Raw genomic sequence first — 14,928 nt, 5'->3', positions numbered from 1 at the left:
CGCCACGCCTGGTTTTCCATTTTACCGCTTGAATGCCACCATTGGCGCCAATGTTAACGTTAATATCGCCTAATCTATGTTTTAAATTATGGCTATGTGTCTAATCTGCCCATCGCATTATCAAATACTATTTTCCAGTCAGTGCTGTGAAGGCAGATTGTTTTTTTATCGCGTCGTTTCTGTTTCAGAGCAGTTAGAAAAGCCCCCGTTTTGATATAAAAAACAGCTCATTCTGGAGCATTCTATGAAAATCGTCTTTTAGTGGAATATTCCACAACGTTGATATTCGTCTGCCTTTTTATGAATCGTTTTCAAATAAACGCTAGATGATCAATATTATACGTGCACGCAAGCACATTACGGCCGCGCACTGATAATCGCTCCGTTGATTTCCTCACAGAGTTTTACAGTGAAACCGAAAGAAGACATTTCACAAAACAGCTTATAACTTCATCAAACTTACTCTGATTATCCTACCACTGATAACATAGAGTCCTTACCTGACATCAGATGGTATCCAACTGGTATATTCCAATTCCTGATCACCATTCGAAAAAATCGATACGTGTATGGATCCAACGCGATACAGTAGAACTCCATGATCCGCGGGGCTCTGAGGCTCCAGAATGAACTCTGGTAACCCCGGCTGGATCAGTGAACTGGAAAATGTGGAGTACCGGATTTTTTTCCCCATTCATTTTCATTGAGTCCATTCCAAAATCACTTATGTCATCTGGGAGACGACAGGGGGCGCTTTTTTCCACAGTGATCGCCGGCGTCCCTCGGCTATACTCGGGTAGGCTCGGGTGATGCAATATGATTTCAGATCGCAAAAAAAAAAAAAAAAATCCGAGAAATCTCGTGAGTGGCATGCAACCACCTATAAAAAAAACCAGAGAAATCTCGTGAGTGGCACTCAAAGTGTTAACGGTATATTTTATTTTATTATTCGTTACTAATATATCCATACTTCCATTGTGTCCGGGACATCCAGTGACATCGCTGCGTGCGACAGTGTCCTTTTGCAGAGGCAGGTTGCTACAAAGCATGCCATCTAACAGTGAAGTTACCGGTTGTTATTTGATTGATTGATTGATTGAAAATTGTATTAACAGATTGCAGAATGGGTACAATACAGTACAGCTCAATACATACAATTGTTAAGGGGATGCAGACCAGAGAAAGACTTTCGTCTTGTTTACATCAGGGTCCCCCATTTTCAATGCATCATAACATATATGACATACATGACATACAGATAGACAGTACCGCTACATCTATACATTTATGAAATACCAGATTTACAAATACAGTACTGTTTTTGTAGGGTGATTATGGTTTATTTACATTGATTGTAACATTTCCGGTTATAGTGCAGTTTGTGAAAAAAGTATCTGTGTCGTTATTTTGCCTCTTAGCTGGAACAGAATTCTCAGAACCTTCTGCGCCTTCTGCAATGCGCTTTTGCGCAGATGAGCCTGCAAGAACATGGCTATAATTTCGCCTGTCTTCAAAATTTGGGGTCCAATATGACTGCAGGGAAGACTCACATTTATGGCTAGTAACAGACATAATCTCGGACATGTTGAACAACTTGTGTTTACAAACAAACCTGTGCGGGACAGTGAAATTGTGTGACAGTGTCCTTTTGAAGGAGAGGGAGGTTGTACAACGAATGCCATCTAACAACACACTTCATATAAATCCTGCCATTTATATTTAGTTTCACAATGAGTCATGACAAACCAATTACATAATCAGTGTAAACAACTAACATATTCCACTTGGCTGTACTGTGTTTTTAATGAGTCGTTATGACGCAATCAATACATCCATTCATAAAGATTATTGTCTGCCATCTTGGTTTCATTCACAAAAATGTGCATGCCATTGTATAATGGCAGTTAAGTCATTGTTATGAGAAGATTATAGTATCAGAGTGGAGATTGGCGAAGGGAGCAGAGCTACTGATGCAGGGTTCAAACGGGTGCAGCAGTATCTTTAAAATAGGAGTTCTGATCTTAGATTCAGAATGTAGAGAAGTTGATATGGTCTGGTCATGTGACCTGTCCAGTAAGGTAATACAGTATGGTCATGTGACCTGTCCAGTAAGGTAATACAGTATGGTCATGTGACCTGTCCAGTAAGGTAATACAGTATGGTCATGTGACCTGTCCAGTAAGGTAATACAGTATGGTCATGTGACCTGTCCAGTAAGTTAATACAGTATGGTCATGTGACCAGTCCAGTAAGGTAATACAGTATGGTCATGTGACCAGTCCAGTAAGGTAATACAGTATGGTCATGTGACCTGTCCAGTAAGTTAATACAGTATGATCATGTGACCTGTCCAGTAAGTTAATACAGTATGGTCATGTGACCTGTCCATTAAGTGCATACAGTATGGTCACGTGACCTGTCCCGTAAGTTATTACAGTATGGTCATGTGACCTATCCAGTAAGTTAATACAGTATGGTCATGTGACCTGTCCAGTAAGTTAATACAGTATGGTCATGTGACCTGTCCAGTAAGGTAATACAGTATGATCATGTGACCTGTCCAGTAAGGTAATACAGTATGGTCATGTGACCTGTCCAGTAAGGTAATACAGTATGGTCATGTGACCAGTCCAGTAAGTTAATACAGTATGGTCACGTGACCTGTCCAGTAAGATCATACAGTATGGTCACGTGACCTGTCCAGTAAGATCATACAGTATGGTCACGTGACCTGTCCAGTAAGATCATACAGTATGGTCACGTGACCTGTCCAGTAAGATCATACAGTATGGTCATGTGACCTGTCCAGTAAGATCATACAGTATGGTCATGTGACCTGTCCAGTAAGTGTAGATCGGTTCTCTTATTCTCAAAGGCGTCATGAATGTATGGGCCTCGGGTGTGACAGCGTGATTAATCTCAATCCGTTGGAACACCCTCTGGGACACAAATATGGATTGATTCTATTTCACCGACAAAGGTTAAGACTTACAGGATTTCAGCTGAGGTGTTAAAGATGAAATTCTATACTGACCGCAGCTTTGAAGCTGGGCTGGACTGCCAAATTTGTTCACGCACAAAATGAGTTTGTTTTATGATATCTAATGATCACTTTCTCATTGAAGTTACTGGTCACTTCAATGTGAAAGTGGATGAGAGTTTATAGGTCACCTAAAAAGGACACTGTGTCCAAATCAAGCAGGCCAATCCGTACACTGCGTTCTGCTTCCCCTTTTCCACGTTTACCATGAGCTCCAGCCACGCCGTTCAACTCTTGCCCCTTCATATACATCATAATGCGTCGGCTGCATAATCCCAGTGTTAACCCTACAGTCATTCCCTGAGCCCCACTGCTGGAAGGTTGTCTCCACTGTGGTATGACATACCCCCTTACCTAATTAGCATTCATATACAGGATGTTAAGTGGCCAAAATCAGGCGCCTTTTTGGGGCCGGATGATGGTCCCCTTTGTGCCGCCCAACCCCCATCATCAAACTACTCATTTAAATGGTAAATGGCCTGCATTTATATAGCAGCTTTTATCCAAAGCGCTTTTCACAACGTATGCCTCACATTCACCCGTTCACGGGCACATCAATGGCATAGACTCGCCGGGGGGGGGTTTAGGCGTTCAGTCGTGCTCAAGGACACTTCGACGCGCTGCCAGGAGCCAGGATCGAACCGGGAACCTTCAGATTACAAATGACAAATAATATTCAAATACGACCACTGTATTACATTGGTGTTTGACTATACACTTTTAAAACATACGTGTTGAAATAATTTTGGCCCTGATTAAACACATATACTTATGTGTTACTGATGTGTTGGAAAAGAGAGAGAGAATTATATAATTATTATATAATAATTCTGAGTCCTCTTGTCATGTTTCAGATCATGGAAATCAATGGTCAGAACTTTGAAAATATCTCCTTTGCCAAAGCTGTGGACATGCTGAGGAACAACACGCACCTGTCCCTCACTGTCAAAACCAACATATTTGGTGAGTGAAATATGTTGTTACTAAACCTCACTTCTGGGTTCAGCTGAATTGATTTTGATGGGGGGTTGGATTTGAGATCAGTTGATTTCACCGGCGACAAGGTTGGTCACAAATCCTTTTTGACTTGGTCATTATATATTATTTTTATTGAGAAAGATTTAACTTGTGATATTTGATTCTCATGCAATATCTTCCGATCTCTATCCATGTTGCAGTAACTAACTGACTTATTTTCCTCCTCCTCCTCTTCCTCCCTCTTCCTCCCACCAGTCTTTAAGGAGCTCCTGAGCAGGATAGTCCACGAGAAGAAGAACGGTGGTCCTCACATCCCAAAGATCCAGGAGAAGAAGGGGAACCGGTTCTCCATCCCGGACCTCCCGGGGGACATGGAGTTTCCTACGGACCATAAGAGCACCAGGAAGATGAAGGCCAACACTGTGTCTGGTGGTCGTAACAAGATCAGGAAGATGCTGGAGAAGACGCGCTTCAGCATTCTGCCACCCAAACCCTTCAGGTAGGAGTACTTCTAACATTGTCACCCAAACCCTTCAGCTACTGTAGGAGTACTTCAATACCTAAACCCTTCAGGTAGCAGTGTGTTTCTGAATACAGGCTGTGTGCATTTCTCCATGGAGTGTTTTGATACTTTTCACGTTTTTTTATATAGTAGCACCTAAACCTGCTTTTTAACCATAAAATAAATTGAAATCTCCCTTTTCTACAACACGGGATCTTTTATTATTATCCACTTATTCTCCTTTTTCTGTTTTTCTTCCATCCCAATTTTTTGTCGTGCCAATTCCCCCCTCCCCTGTCTTGATCGTTGCTCGCATGTGCCCCCCAACTGGTCGGTCGTAGGGAGGGTTGAAGAATCTATCGCATGTCCCCTCCGATACATGCGGAGTCAGCCAGCCACTTTTCACCTGCCAGCGTGGACTCTCATTGGCGAGGTGTAACGTGTGGGAGGCTCACACTACCCTCGACAGCTCCTGTCCTCGCTGTGCAGGCGCCCTGACCGACCTGTAGGAGTCGCTGTTTACAACGACCAGATTACCACCCATCGACTCCCCTCCCGCTGACTCTGCCAATTGAGTCAGTATGACGGCCGGCCCCAAGCCCGAGGCAACGCTGACAGCCGGATTCGATACCGGTGTCTTGCGCGTTGGTGACGAGCGCTTAGACCGCTGCGCCACCCAGCCGCCTACAACACGGGATCTTGAATGTGAACCAATTACCCGCTCGCCATCATCGTTATAATCACCATCCTCTTCATGAACGGCATCTGGAGGCCATTTTAATGAGATCCATTGTGTAGACAGGGACGTCTATATGCAGTCCTCCCTCCATAGCGCGGTTACAGACTGATTTCCTGTCATCACGTCACACGGGCCCCGCGCCACACTCAGCTCTGTATTATTCCGGGCGCTAATCACAGAATATGTCCTTCTGGCTGTGTTGATTACAGACGATTGGCATGAGGCTCACGTACCGTGGACACACGTACAAGCGAGTGCGCACACGCACACACACACGCACACACACACACACACACTCACACACACACACACACACTCACACACGCACACACGCACGCACGCACGCACGCACGCACGCACACACACACACACACACAGTAGGGGTGGGAGGCCCCACAATGCGATATTTATAAAAAAAAAATCAACTGCAAATGATGTCCCCAATGGAAAACTTGGTTAACATCTGCAATAAAAAAAAATATATTAGTGCTGTCAATCGATTACAATATTTAATCTGATTAATCGCATGATTGTCTATAGTTAACTTGTGATTAATTGCAAATTAATCACATTTTTTACCTTAAACAGATCTTTTTCAAGTTTTAATACTCTTATCAACATGAGTCAACAAATGCTTGCTTTATGCAGCCAAAACCTTTTTTATTATTACATTTTTTTATGTATTTTTTATATAAATATCGACAATTGGCTTCACTGTATCGTTATAATATCGGCATGCAAAACATCATGATATATTGCTGTATCAATCCCCCCGCCTCTTTCGATCTAATTCTCTATATCTCTCCTATCTCGCTCTCTCTCTCTCTCTCTCTCTCTCTCTCTCTCTCTCTCTCTCTCTCTCTCTCTCTCTCTCTCTCTCTCTCTCTCTCTCTCTCTCTCTCTCTCTCATGCACACATGCATATACAGACAAACAGCATCTCTCTCTATGCTTTATCAATGTGTCAGCTCTGCAGTAATCGTACCCACGCATGCTACGAGTCCCATGTCCTCCGTCCCATAACGCTCACGCTCGGTCATCACACAGCCATCCATCTGGCTAAGCAGGTGGCTTCCAATGATCTCCGGTCACGGTTTCTCCGGTCATGGAAAACGTGGAAAAGTCATGCACTGTGAAAGTTGTCCAGGCCTGCAAAAACCTCTGTTGGTTAAATGTTTACCTGGTAGATCTATGTGTTGTGAACGTCTCCCCACAGCCTCGCAGGTTAAATGTGGCCATGGCAGCAAGCCGTGACATATGGTACACAGAGTATGCAAAGACGATACATTATTAATGTCCTCTCGTATCAATTTGAGCGGTATATTTGTGGCGGGCGTGTTTGACATTCTAGCGGGCCGCCGCAAATAAATCCTATGTGTGGGGAAATGCTGCCCTCAGAAATGGCAATCTAGTAACAATCTACTAACACATTTCCTTCCTGTGTGTTTATTTGCATGTGTGTAAGTGCAGTACGTACCCATGCATGTCTGTGCGTATGATCTCCAGGTTGAAACGCACACCTCGATGTCAGTGTCTCAGAGCATCTACTGTAGCGACTTTTCAATTGCGCTTCAAGGTCAAAACTCAGCGCAGTCCTTGAACCAGCTATGCCAATTACGACAGGACGGCTGTTAAATTGCAAATCGCTGGTGGTCGTTGGTACAAACAACACCCAGTGGTAGAATAAACAAAATGTCAGAAGAACCGTTCATCGGTCTACACTAAAAGATGCCTTTGGAACTGGAGACTACTATATACATGTTTAAAGGCCTGTTGTTAAGTTAGTGAATAATTTAAGATGAGCCAGTCGATACAGAGTTTATAAGCGGTATTGTTGAGGAGGGAATACACAGGGACATTAGGTTCCCCCACCTCTTTCTCTGGCTGCAGAGCTGAACCATTCTGCAGGCAAATCAAGCACTGTGCCCAGGGCCCACTTTCAGTGTGAAGATGGGTGGGGGAGGGGAGGGGAGGGCAGTTAACGATAAAGGAGTGGCTCTCCCCATGACGCAGAGCGCTCGTCTGGTAATCTGAAGGTTCCCGGTTCGATCCTGGCAGCGCGTCGAAGTGTCCTTGAGCAAGACACTGAACGCCTAACTGCACCCCGGCAAGTCTATGTCATTGATGTGCATGTGAATGGGTGAATGTGAGGCATACAGTACGTTGTGAAAAGTGCTTTGAATAAAAGCGCTATATAAATGCAGTCCATTTACCATTTAAATGATCTTAGATGATCGGGTTGGGGGCCACAAAGGGGCCCATACTGTAGTTCATTCGGGCCCCAAGAAGGCCCCTGATTTTGTCCACTTAACATCCATCAGTGGTTGTGTGTGTGAAACCACCTTCCTGTGTGCCTTAACTTATATGAATGCTCTAGGGCTGTCTTAAATACTTCAAAGCTTCGAAGCTTGGTTCGATGGGCATGGGATTCGAATATGAAAATAAAATTAGATTATAATAATAATAATAATAATAATAAATATAAGATTAAAAAAAAAATTGTGCAAAATCAACTCTGCCTCTCTTTGTTAACTACAACAAGCAATGCTGTTTGTTATTTAAGATGAGGTCGGACTCGGCACTGACAGATTTGTGTTCATTGTGCTGCTTTTATAAAGCCTCAAATGACGGCTTACAATATTTCATGAAAGCAAAGTGTTTCATTTGTCTAAGGTTTAAACTTTACAGCACTGACAAAGTTGAACAAAGTGCTGTACAAGTCCCACAACATAAAACATTATTTTTTATTTTTGTATTATATATATATATTTTTTTTTATCTTGAAGCTTCGAATTAAAATTGAATCTCGGCCCCGAAGCTTCGAATTCCAAAAAAAATTTGAAGGACAGCCCTAGAATGCTCATTAGGTTGGTAGGTGAATATACTCCAAACGGTATATTCTATAGTCCCTGCATATGTCCTACTACTTCACTACTGTTTGAAAACGCTAATGTGAATCGATCTCATGCCCGTGTCTGTATGGACAACCTTCTCTCCTTGTACTGTACTCTGGTCTTTGCTGACATTGTTTGTTTTCCATTTGAGGCTTCTGTTTTATTATGACCATGAAAGTCAAGAGAAAGTATAAAAATGCACTTTGCAATAACCTACTCCTTGTGTGTGTGTGTGTGTGTGTGTGCGTGTGTGTGTGTCTGTGTGTGTGTGTGTGTGTGTGTGTGTGTGTCTGTGTGTGTGTGTGTGTGTGTGTGTGTGTGTGTGTGTGTGTGTGTGTGTGTGTGTGTGTGTGTGTGAATGAGTTTGCTCACATCCCATATTGACCACATCAGCTGATTTACCATCTCCAGATTGGAAAGCAATAGAGAGGGCTGTTAGGCTACCGTGCGTCGTCGCAGAGAGAAGAGGGAGTGATTTAGTGAGAGAGACTTTTAACTGCGTTTCTCAAAGCACCCGTCCCTCCACCACCGTGGCCGAGCGCTCCGTTTATTAGTTAGTCGCTACAGATTTTTATTTAGTTTCTGCGTTTGTTTTTATTGTTGATGGGTGTTTAACCCTTTCAGGTACACACAATATGGGAGGTAAAGTCTCGAGAACTGACTGAACGTTGTAATGATGATGTAACAATGGCCACTCAGAGTTCTGAGATTCCAAGATGGAATCCTGAGAAAGCATTCCCAAAAAAAAACGACACACCTGAAAGGGTTAAATGTCAGCGGGGGTTAGGGCTGGGTGATTAATCGTTTGAAAAAAAAATATTATATTTATTATAATTATAAATTATTATATAAATTATAAAAAAAAATTAAGTGAAGATTGGTGAAAGTTAGGTTTGCACTTCAATCCCAATAGGGACATTCATCTTGGTTTGATACTTTTTTGTGTCAAATAAAAACGTTTATTTCTATTTATTTTTTTAGCTCTCAAGAGAAAAAAATCGATTAAAATCGTGAATCGGATTTTAAAAGATTTAATTTTTAGGCCATATCGCCCAGCCCTAGCGGGGGTCTGGAGACGGCGACGTCTTTGTGTGCCGGTCCCTAAGGTCATAAACCGTCTTGACTTGTTTGCTCATTCTGAACATTCTGTGTTCATTACAGCATTCTGGAATACGCAGTAAAGCTACTGTAAACTGAGTGCCCAAAAACCCATGTTTCCATCCAACTGTCAACCAGATTATAAACAGACTTTTGAAATGTTGCAAAACAAAAATATGGGCACGTCCATCTGGTTATGTGCTGAGTTGTAAAACAGATCAATACAAAACAATATTCTGATGCACCAAACAATAACAATGTCATCTCCTCTGGTGTGATGATCATACTGGGTTTGTTTTTAATGCTGCTGCGATGTGACCGTTTAACACTTTTAAAGTGAATGCCTAACGAGCCATCTCAGAGGAATGCTGGTCTCGGATCAGTTTGTTTTGGGTTGTAACATAAGATCAGAACAAGAAGGAACTTGAGGACTGTACAATTTCTTTTGCCTAATTTGTTTTGCAGATGTCCAACTTTTGGCGCTATATACAACTAACATTTTATACTGTATTTTACTAGTATGCACTCTGCTACTAAGGAATCTACCTTTCCTATATTACTATCTACAGTACTGTGCTAATATGCACGCAAGACTGTAGCACTCAAGTTCAACACTGTTTGACGAACAATGTTACTTACCCTTAGCTGCCAGAGTTGTATGAATGAATGAATGAAAACTTTATTTAACAGATTGCAGAATGGGTACAATACAGTACGGCTCAATACATACAATTGTTAAGGGGATGCAGACCAGAGAAAGACTTTTGTCTTGTTTCCATCAGGGTCCCCCATGGGACCCCATGGTAACCTTCCTGCTGACCTGTTGCACAGAACTTGTAAGTCGCTTTGGATAAAAGCGTCAGCTAAATTACTAAATGTAATGTAAATGGATATATGTTAATGTGTGTGTGTGTGTGTGTGTGTGTTTGGCTATGCCTTTGTATGTGTTGTCTATTTTCTTTTTGCCCTCACAGCTGATTTCAGAAACACTTTGAGCTCAGTTCTTGTCTTTTCTTTCATGCTTTTTCAATGTCGTCTCTCTCCTGTCTCTCTCCTGCTGCTTCAGGGGCCTGTTTCGGTAAGACGTCTTGTATAAACCCCCATCTCTCATCTCTCTTCTTCAGTGGTGGTTAATGTAGACTCAACACACACACGCGCACACACACTCGCACACACACACACACACACACACACACACGCACACGCACACGCACACACACACACACACACACACTCCCCTAGCACCACTGACCTTCAGCACATGGAAGACAGCATCGGTACCGTTTCAAGCTCATTAATTCAATACGTAACACAAGCCCTGTCCTCCTCTATGTCTCGAGTCAAGGTGCTCACCGCCTTTTTCGCGTGGAAACTCCCCGCTGGAGTTGTTCCTCGCCGCCTCTGTGTGCTGGAGGAACCCCAGACGTGCTGGTGCTCAGGCCTGATTATTCTGCTGCACTGAGCTGAGGGAAACCTGGCCAGCGGGCTTTGGTTTTGCTACAGTGCTGGATGCAGGCAGAAGACCTCAAGGCCAGGGCCGCCGTCTGACTAAAGAAACAGTCGTAGGGGGCGGCTGGGTGGCACAGCGGACATTGCGCTCGTCACCAATGCAAGAGACTCCGGTCTCGAATCCCGGTGTCGGCATTGCCTTCGGCTTGGTCCAGCCGTCATACTGGCTCAATTGGCAGAGTTAGCGGGTGGAAGTCGATGGGTGGTAATCTGGACGGTGTGGACAGCGACCCCTACAGGTCGGTTGGGGGACGCCTGCACAGCAGAGACAGGAAGTGGCAGGGGTAGTGTGAGCCTCCCACACGTTACACCTCGCCAATGAGATTCCGCGCTGGCAGGTGAAAAGATGTGACAGGCTGCCTCCTTGTGTGCCGGAGCCTACAACCGACCAGTGGGGGGCATAGTCGAGCAATGTTCAAGACGGGGGAGGGGAGAATTGGATACACGAAATTGGGATGGGAGAAAAATAGAAAAATAAGGAGAAAAAGTGGATAAAAAAAAAACAGTTGTAGGACTTTTTGATTAACTTGATTTAATCACACATCCGTATAATTGTCTCCTACGTGCGACGCAGTAGGACCTGCTCAAATATGTTGCTTACGGGAGACCTGTGTATCATTTTTCATGAATAAATAAATACATAAATAAATACATACATAAATAAATACATACATAAATAAATAAATAGAATTCAGTGTGGGGGGAAAAGACGTAAAAACGACAACCAACAAAGTCTTGGTCGACTTAAGACCAAACCGATGGACTTAAGGCGGTCCGCTCTAATTAAGTTGTTCGTTAGTTTTCGAGATTTTAGAAAGTTCCAAAAATCGAATTTCTTTCAGTGATATGGTTTCAACTATCTACACTAGGGGTGTCCAACCTTTTTTGAACCAAGATCTACTTTTTTATTTACCACCTAGCCCGAGAGCTACCAGCCAAAATTGTATATTGTAAGCCGTCATTTGAGGCTTTATAAAAGCAGCATAATGAACACAAATAGATTCTACACTATCACTCACTCACTCACTCACTCACTCACTCACTCACTCACTCACTCACTCACTCACTCACTCACTCACTAAATCATTAGCTCACTACATCCTACAGCTTGCCAACATTAGCAAATAACTGTTCTATAACACAGCTTTGTTAATAGCAATCTACAATCAAATTACCTAGATAATAGAGATGCATCTAGAATAGATTTGAAATTGATTAAACATTCCTAGGGATTCATCTATATCCCCACCCTCTTTTTCAGTCTCCCTCCCTCTCTCTCTCTCCCTCTTTCTATATCTCTCCATCTTGCTGGAGGTGCAGTATACACTGTCTGCAGTGAAGGCTGGGGCTTTGCTGTGTCAGTTGAAGACCTTCAGTAAATACATAGTACAGTACAGTACAGACACACCCAGATGGAGACACACAAACTCTCTCTCTCTCTCTCTCTCTCTCTCTCTCTCTCTCTCTCCTCTCTCTCTCCATCCCCATCTCTCTCTCTCCCCTTTCCCTCCACCCCCCTCTCTCTCTCCATCCCCCTCTCTATCTATCTCCCCCCACTCTCTCTCTCCCTCTCCCCCTCTCTCTCAGAGCTGCTTTAACACACAGAGTGTCTAGAAGCTGTCACCCCCAACTGCCCTCAGACTTCTCTCCTCTTTTCTCTCCCTTGCTCCATCTTCCTCTCTTTTCTCTTTAGTGCTCTCCCTTTCCCGTCCCCATCTCTCTCTCTCTCTCTCTCTCTCTCTCTCTCTCTCTCTCTCTCTCTCTCTCTCTCTCTCTCTCTCTCTCTTGCACACTTCTTTATCATTGAGCAATGCCTTGTTGCTGAAGTTTATACTTTATAGCATTTTTTTAAATGACAACGGGTGTGTCTGCAAGCACATAAACATTCTGGATACATTAATTGATACATCAATATTGATATGCTTCTTTGCCAAGCCCTTGTCTCAGTGTGCGACAGTTTTACCGTTGTGTCACTTAATCTAACGGGGAAAAAACACCTGTTTGGCATTATTCATCTCAATGACTGACAGCACCACTGGCCACCAGCCCTCTGTTCTAGATCCTCCGATCACTGAACTGTTGCTTCCCTCAGACAAAAGTAGCCACAGTTGTGATCGGAGGATCAAGAAAGTGTGATTGGAGGATCAAGAAAGTGTGATTGGAGATAGGTCAATTTCAGCAACTGGTACCTGTTGGTTTTAATAAGGAATGCACAGGAAAAAACATGTTCAACTCAAACACATTTTGATCCATAGTGGGTATAGACAAGTTTCACGTTTCTTTAATAGTTGTCAATGTCATACAGAAGTACAGAATACTTTTATACAAAATGCTTCTTACTGTTTCGCTCCAGAGACTGTGTTAGACAAGATAAGTATGAAATAAAATAGTATAGCATGTAAAATAGAAGTAAAAATAGAGGTCACAGTGTTCAGTATATACATATGTACAATGTTCGATGCAGAATAGAAGTAACTGAGTTACCATACAATATACAATATACTATGCAATGTACTAAGATATTGGACAAGATATTGAATCAAAACGGTGCCTAGTGTCCACATTCGCAAAAGATTTAAAGGAACACGCCAACATTATGTGAAATGTGCTTAATGTCTTCTCCTCTCTGTGCATTCAGTATAGAAAGCTATCCGGCTGCACAAATGAATGGAAGCGGATACGGACCACTAGCCTAGCTTAAAACCCTCGGAGAGGTGTTTTTGGCCAACAGCTAGGCTAGCTGGTCCGTATCCGCTTCCATTAATTTGTGCTAAGCTAGGCTAGCTTGCAACCAAAGGGCTTTCTACTGAACGCACAGAGAGGAAATTGGTATCTATCTTCTTGTCATTGGCATTCCACATAATGGCGGCGTGGCACTTTTTAATGCTAATTTAATTATTCTTATTCCCATGGAAACGCTGAAAAAGGTTCAAGGGCTGAACCACGTAAATGTCTTTGTCTGCGTCTGTGTATTAAATAAGCATTTTTATTTAGTGAGGAACGCTGACAAGCTATATTCGCAGCAGCTGAAGGTCAAATCTAGAAAGCCTTTGACCTTTTTAATGTGGCAAGTGACCGCACGAAGAAGAATGCAAAATGTCAAGGTGTTATTTTAACGTAAAGGTTGCGGTTTGCATATGACTAGGCAGAGCCAGGTAGTTGGCTATGGGCCGCAGCATCTCACTGCTGTGCTCTACCCCCTGGGGAGATGGCTCACAGTGGGGCTAAACGCATACACAAGTGGAAGCCAACACATTAGGCAGGCACACATGTACTGTGTACGTGCGCACACACACATGCACACACATACACGTGCACGCACACATGGTTTTTTGTGGTGACATTTCATAGACATACATTCATTCTCAAACTCTTCACCTTAACCATACCCATAACAACTACATGCCCAACCCCAACCCTAATCTAACTTTACCCTAACCCTAATCTAACCTTACCTAACGCTAACCATAACCCCTAACCCCTGAAATAGCTCCTTTACCTTGTGGGGTCCGACCAATGCCCCCCACAGCAACACAAAAAGCTTTTTTCCATCACTTGCACAGACTCATTATGAGCCAGAACAATATGATGGCTCGGTTATTAAAATGTCAGCCATTAGCTCCCCATCAGTTCAGTTCAGTTGTTGCCGTCTGTCGGGCTTATTATGTGCGTCCCGGTCGATATGTAAGCCTTTGTCTCGCTGTCCTTTGTCACTGTGTGTTTGTGTAAAATTGTGTGTGTGTGTCTGTGAATGCTGCATTTCAGCGACGCCATTCATGGAGCATCTCATGGATGAATTTCAGCCGTCCTATCAGCCGCATGGAAGAAAGAGGAGCTGAGTGACATCCAGCTTGTTTATATTATAACCAAGACAATCTAATCTAATGCTCTCTCTCTCTACCTCTTTGTCTCTCTCTCACCCCTCTCTTCCCTCCCTCCCTCCCTCCCTCCCTCCCTCCTCTCTCCCTCTGTCTTCTCCTCCTCCTCCTCTCTTAGCGACGGAGGCGTGGGTCAGTCCCAGGACGACAACTTCGTGGGGACCAAGCAGTGCCGCCACAGCGTGGCCATCATGCCCATCCCTGGCAGCCTGTCCTCCAGCAGCCCTGACCTGCTGCAGCCTGCAGCCAACGTGCTGGACTTCTCCAACCCTGCAGGTGAGAGGGAGGGAG

The 14,928-nt window shown here is 43.5% G+C and overlaps 1 protein-coding gene across 1 annotated transcript in view; it reads left to right on the top strand.

The window, feature by feature from the left end:
• rapgef6 (Rap guanine nucleotide exchange factor (GEF) 6) overlaps positions 1-14,928 on the top strand; it is a 288,321-nt gene that overhangs the window by 217,667 nt on the left and 55,726 nt on the right. The window contains exons 13-15 of the mRNA XM_084320510.1: positions 3,895-4,003; positions 4,274-4,517; positions 14,756-14,913. Coding sequence (XP_084176636.1) covers positions 3,895-4,003; positions 4,274-4,517; positions 14,756-14,913 — 511 coding nt within the window. The remainder of the gene's footprint in view (positions 1-3,894; positions 4,004-4,273; positions 4,518-14,755; positions 14,914-14,928) is intronic.

Source organism: Notolepis coatsorum, assembly GCF_963971535.1.
Source record: "Notolepis coatsorum genome assembly, chromosome: 8".
NCBI lineage: Eukaryota > Metazoa > Chordata > Actinopteri > Aulopiformes > Paralepididae > Notolepis > Notolepis coatsorum.
The sequence above is the reverse complement of the archived record's forward strand: the minus strand, read 5'-3'. Positions and strand labels throughout refer to the sequence as shown.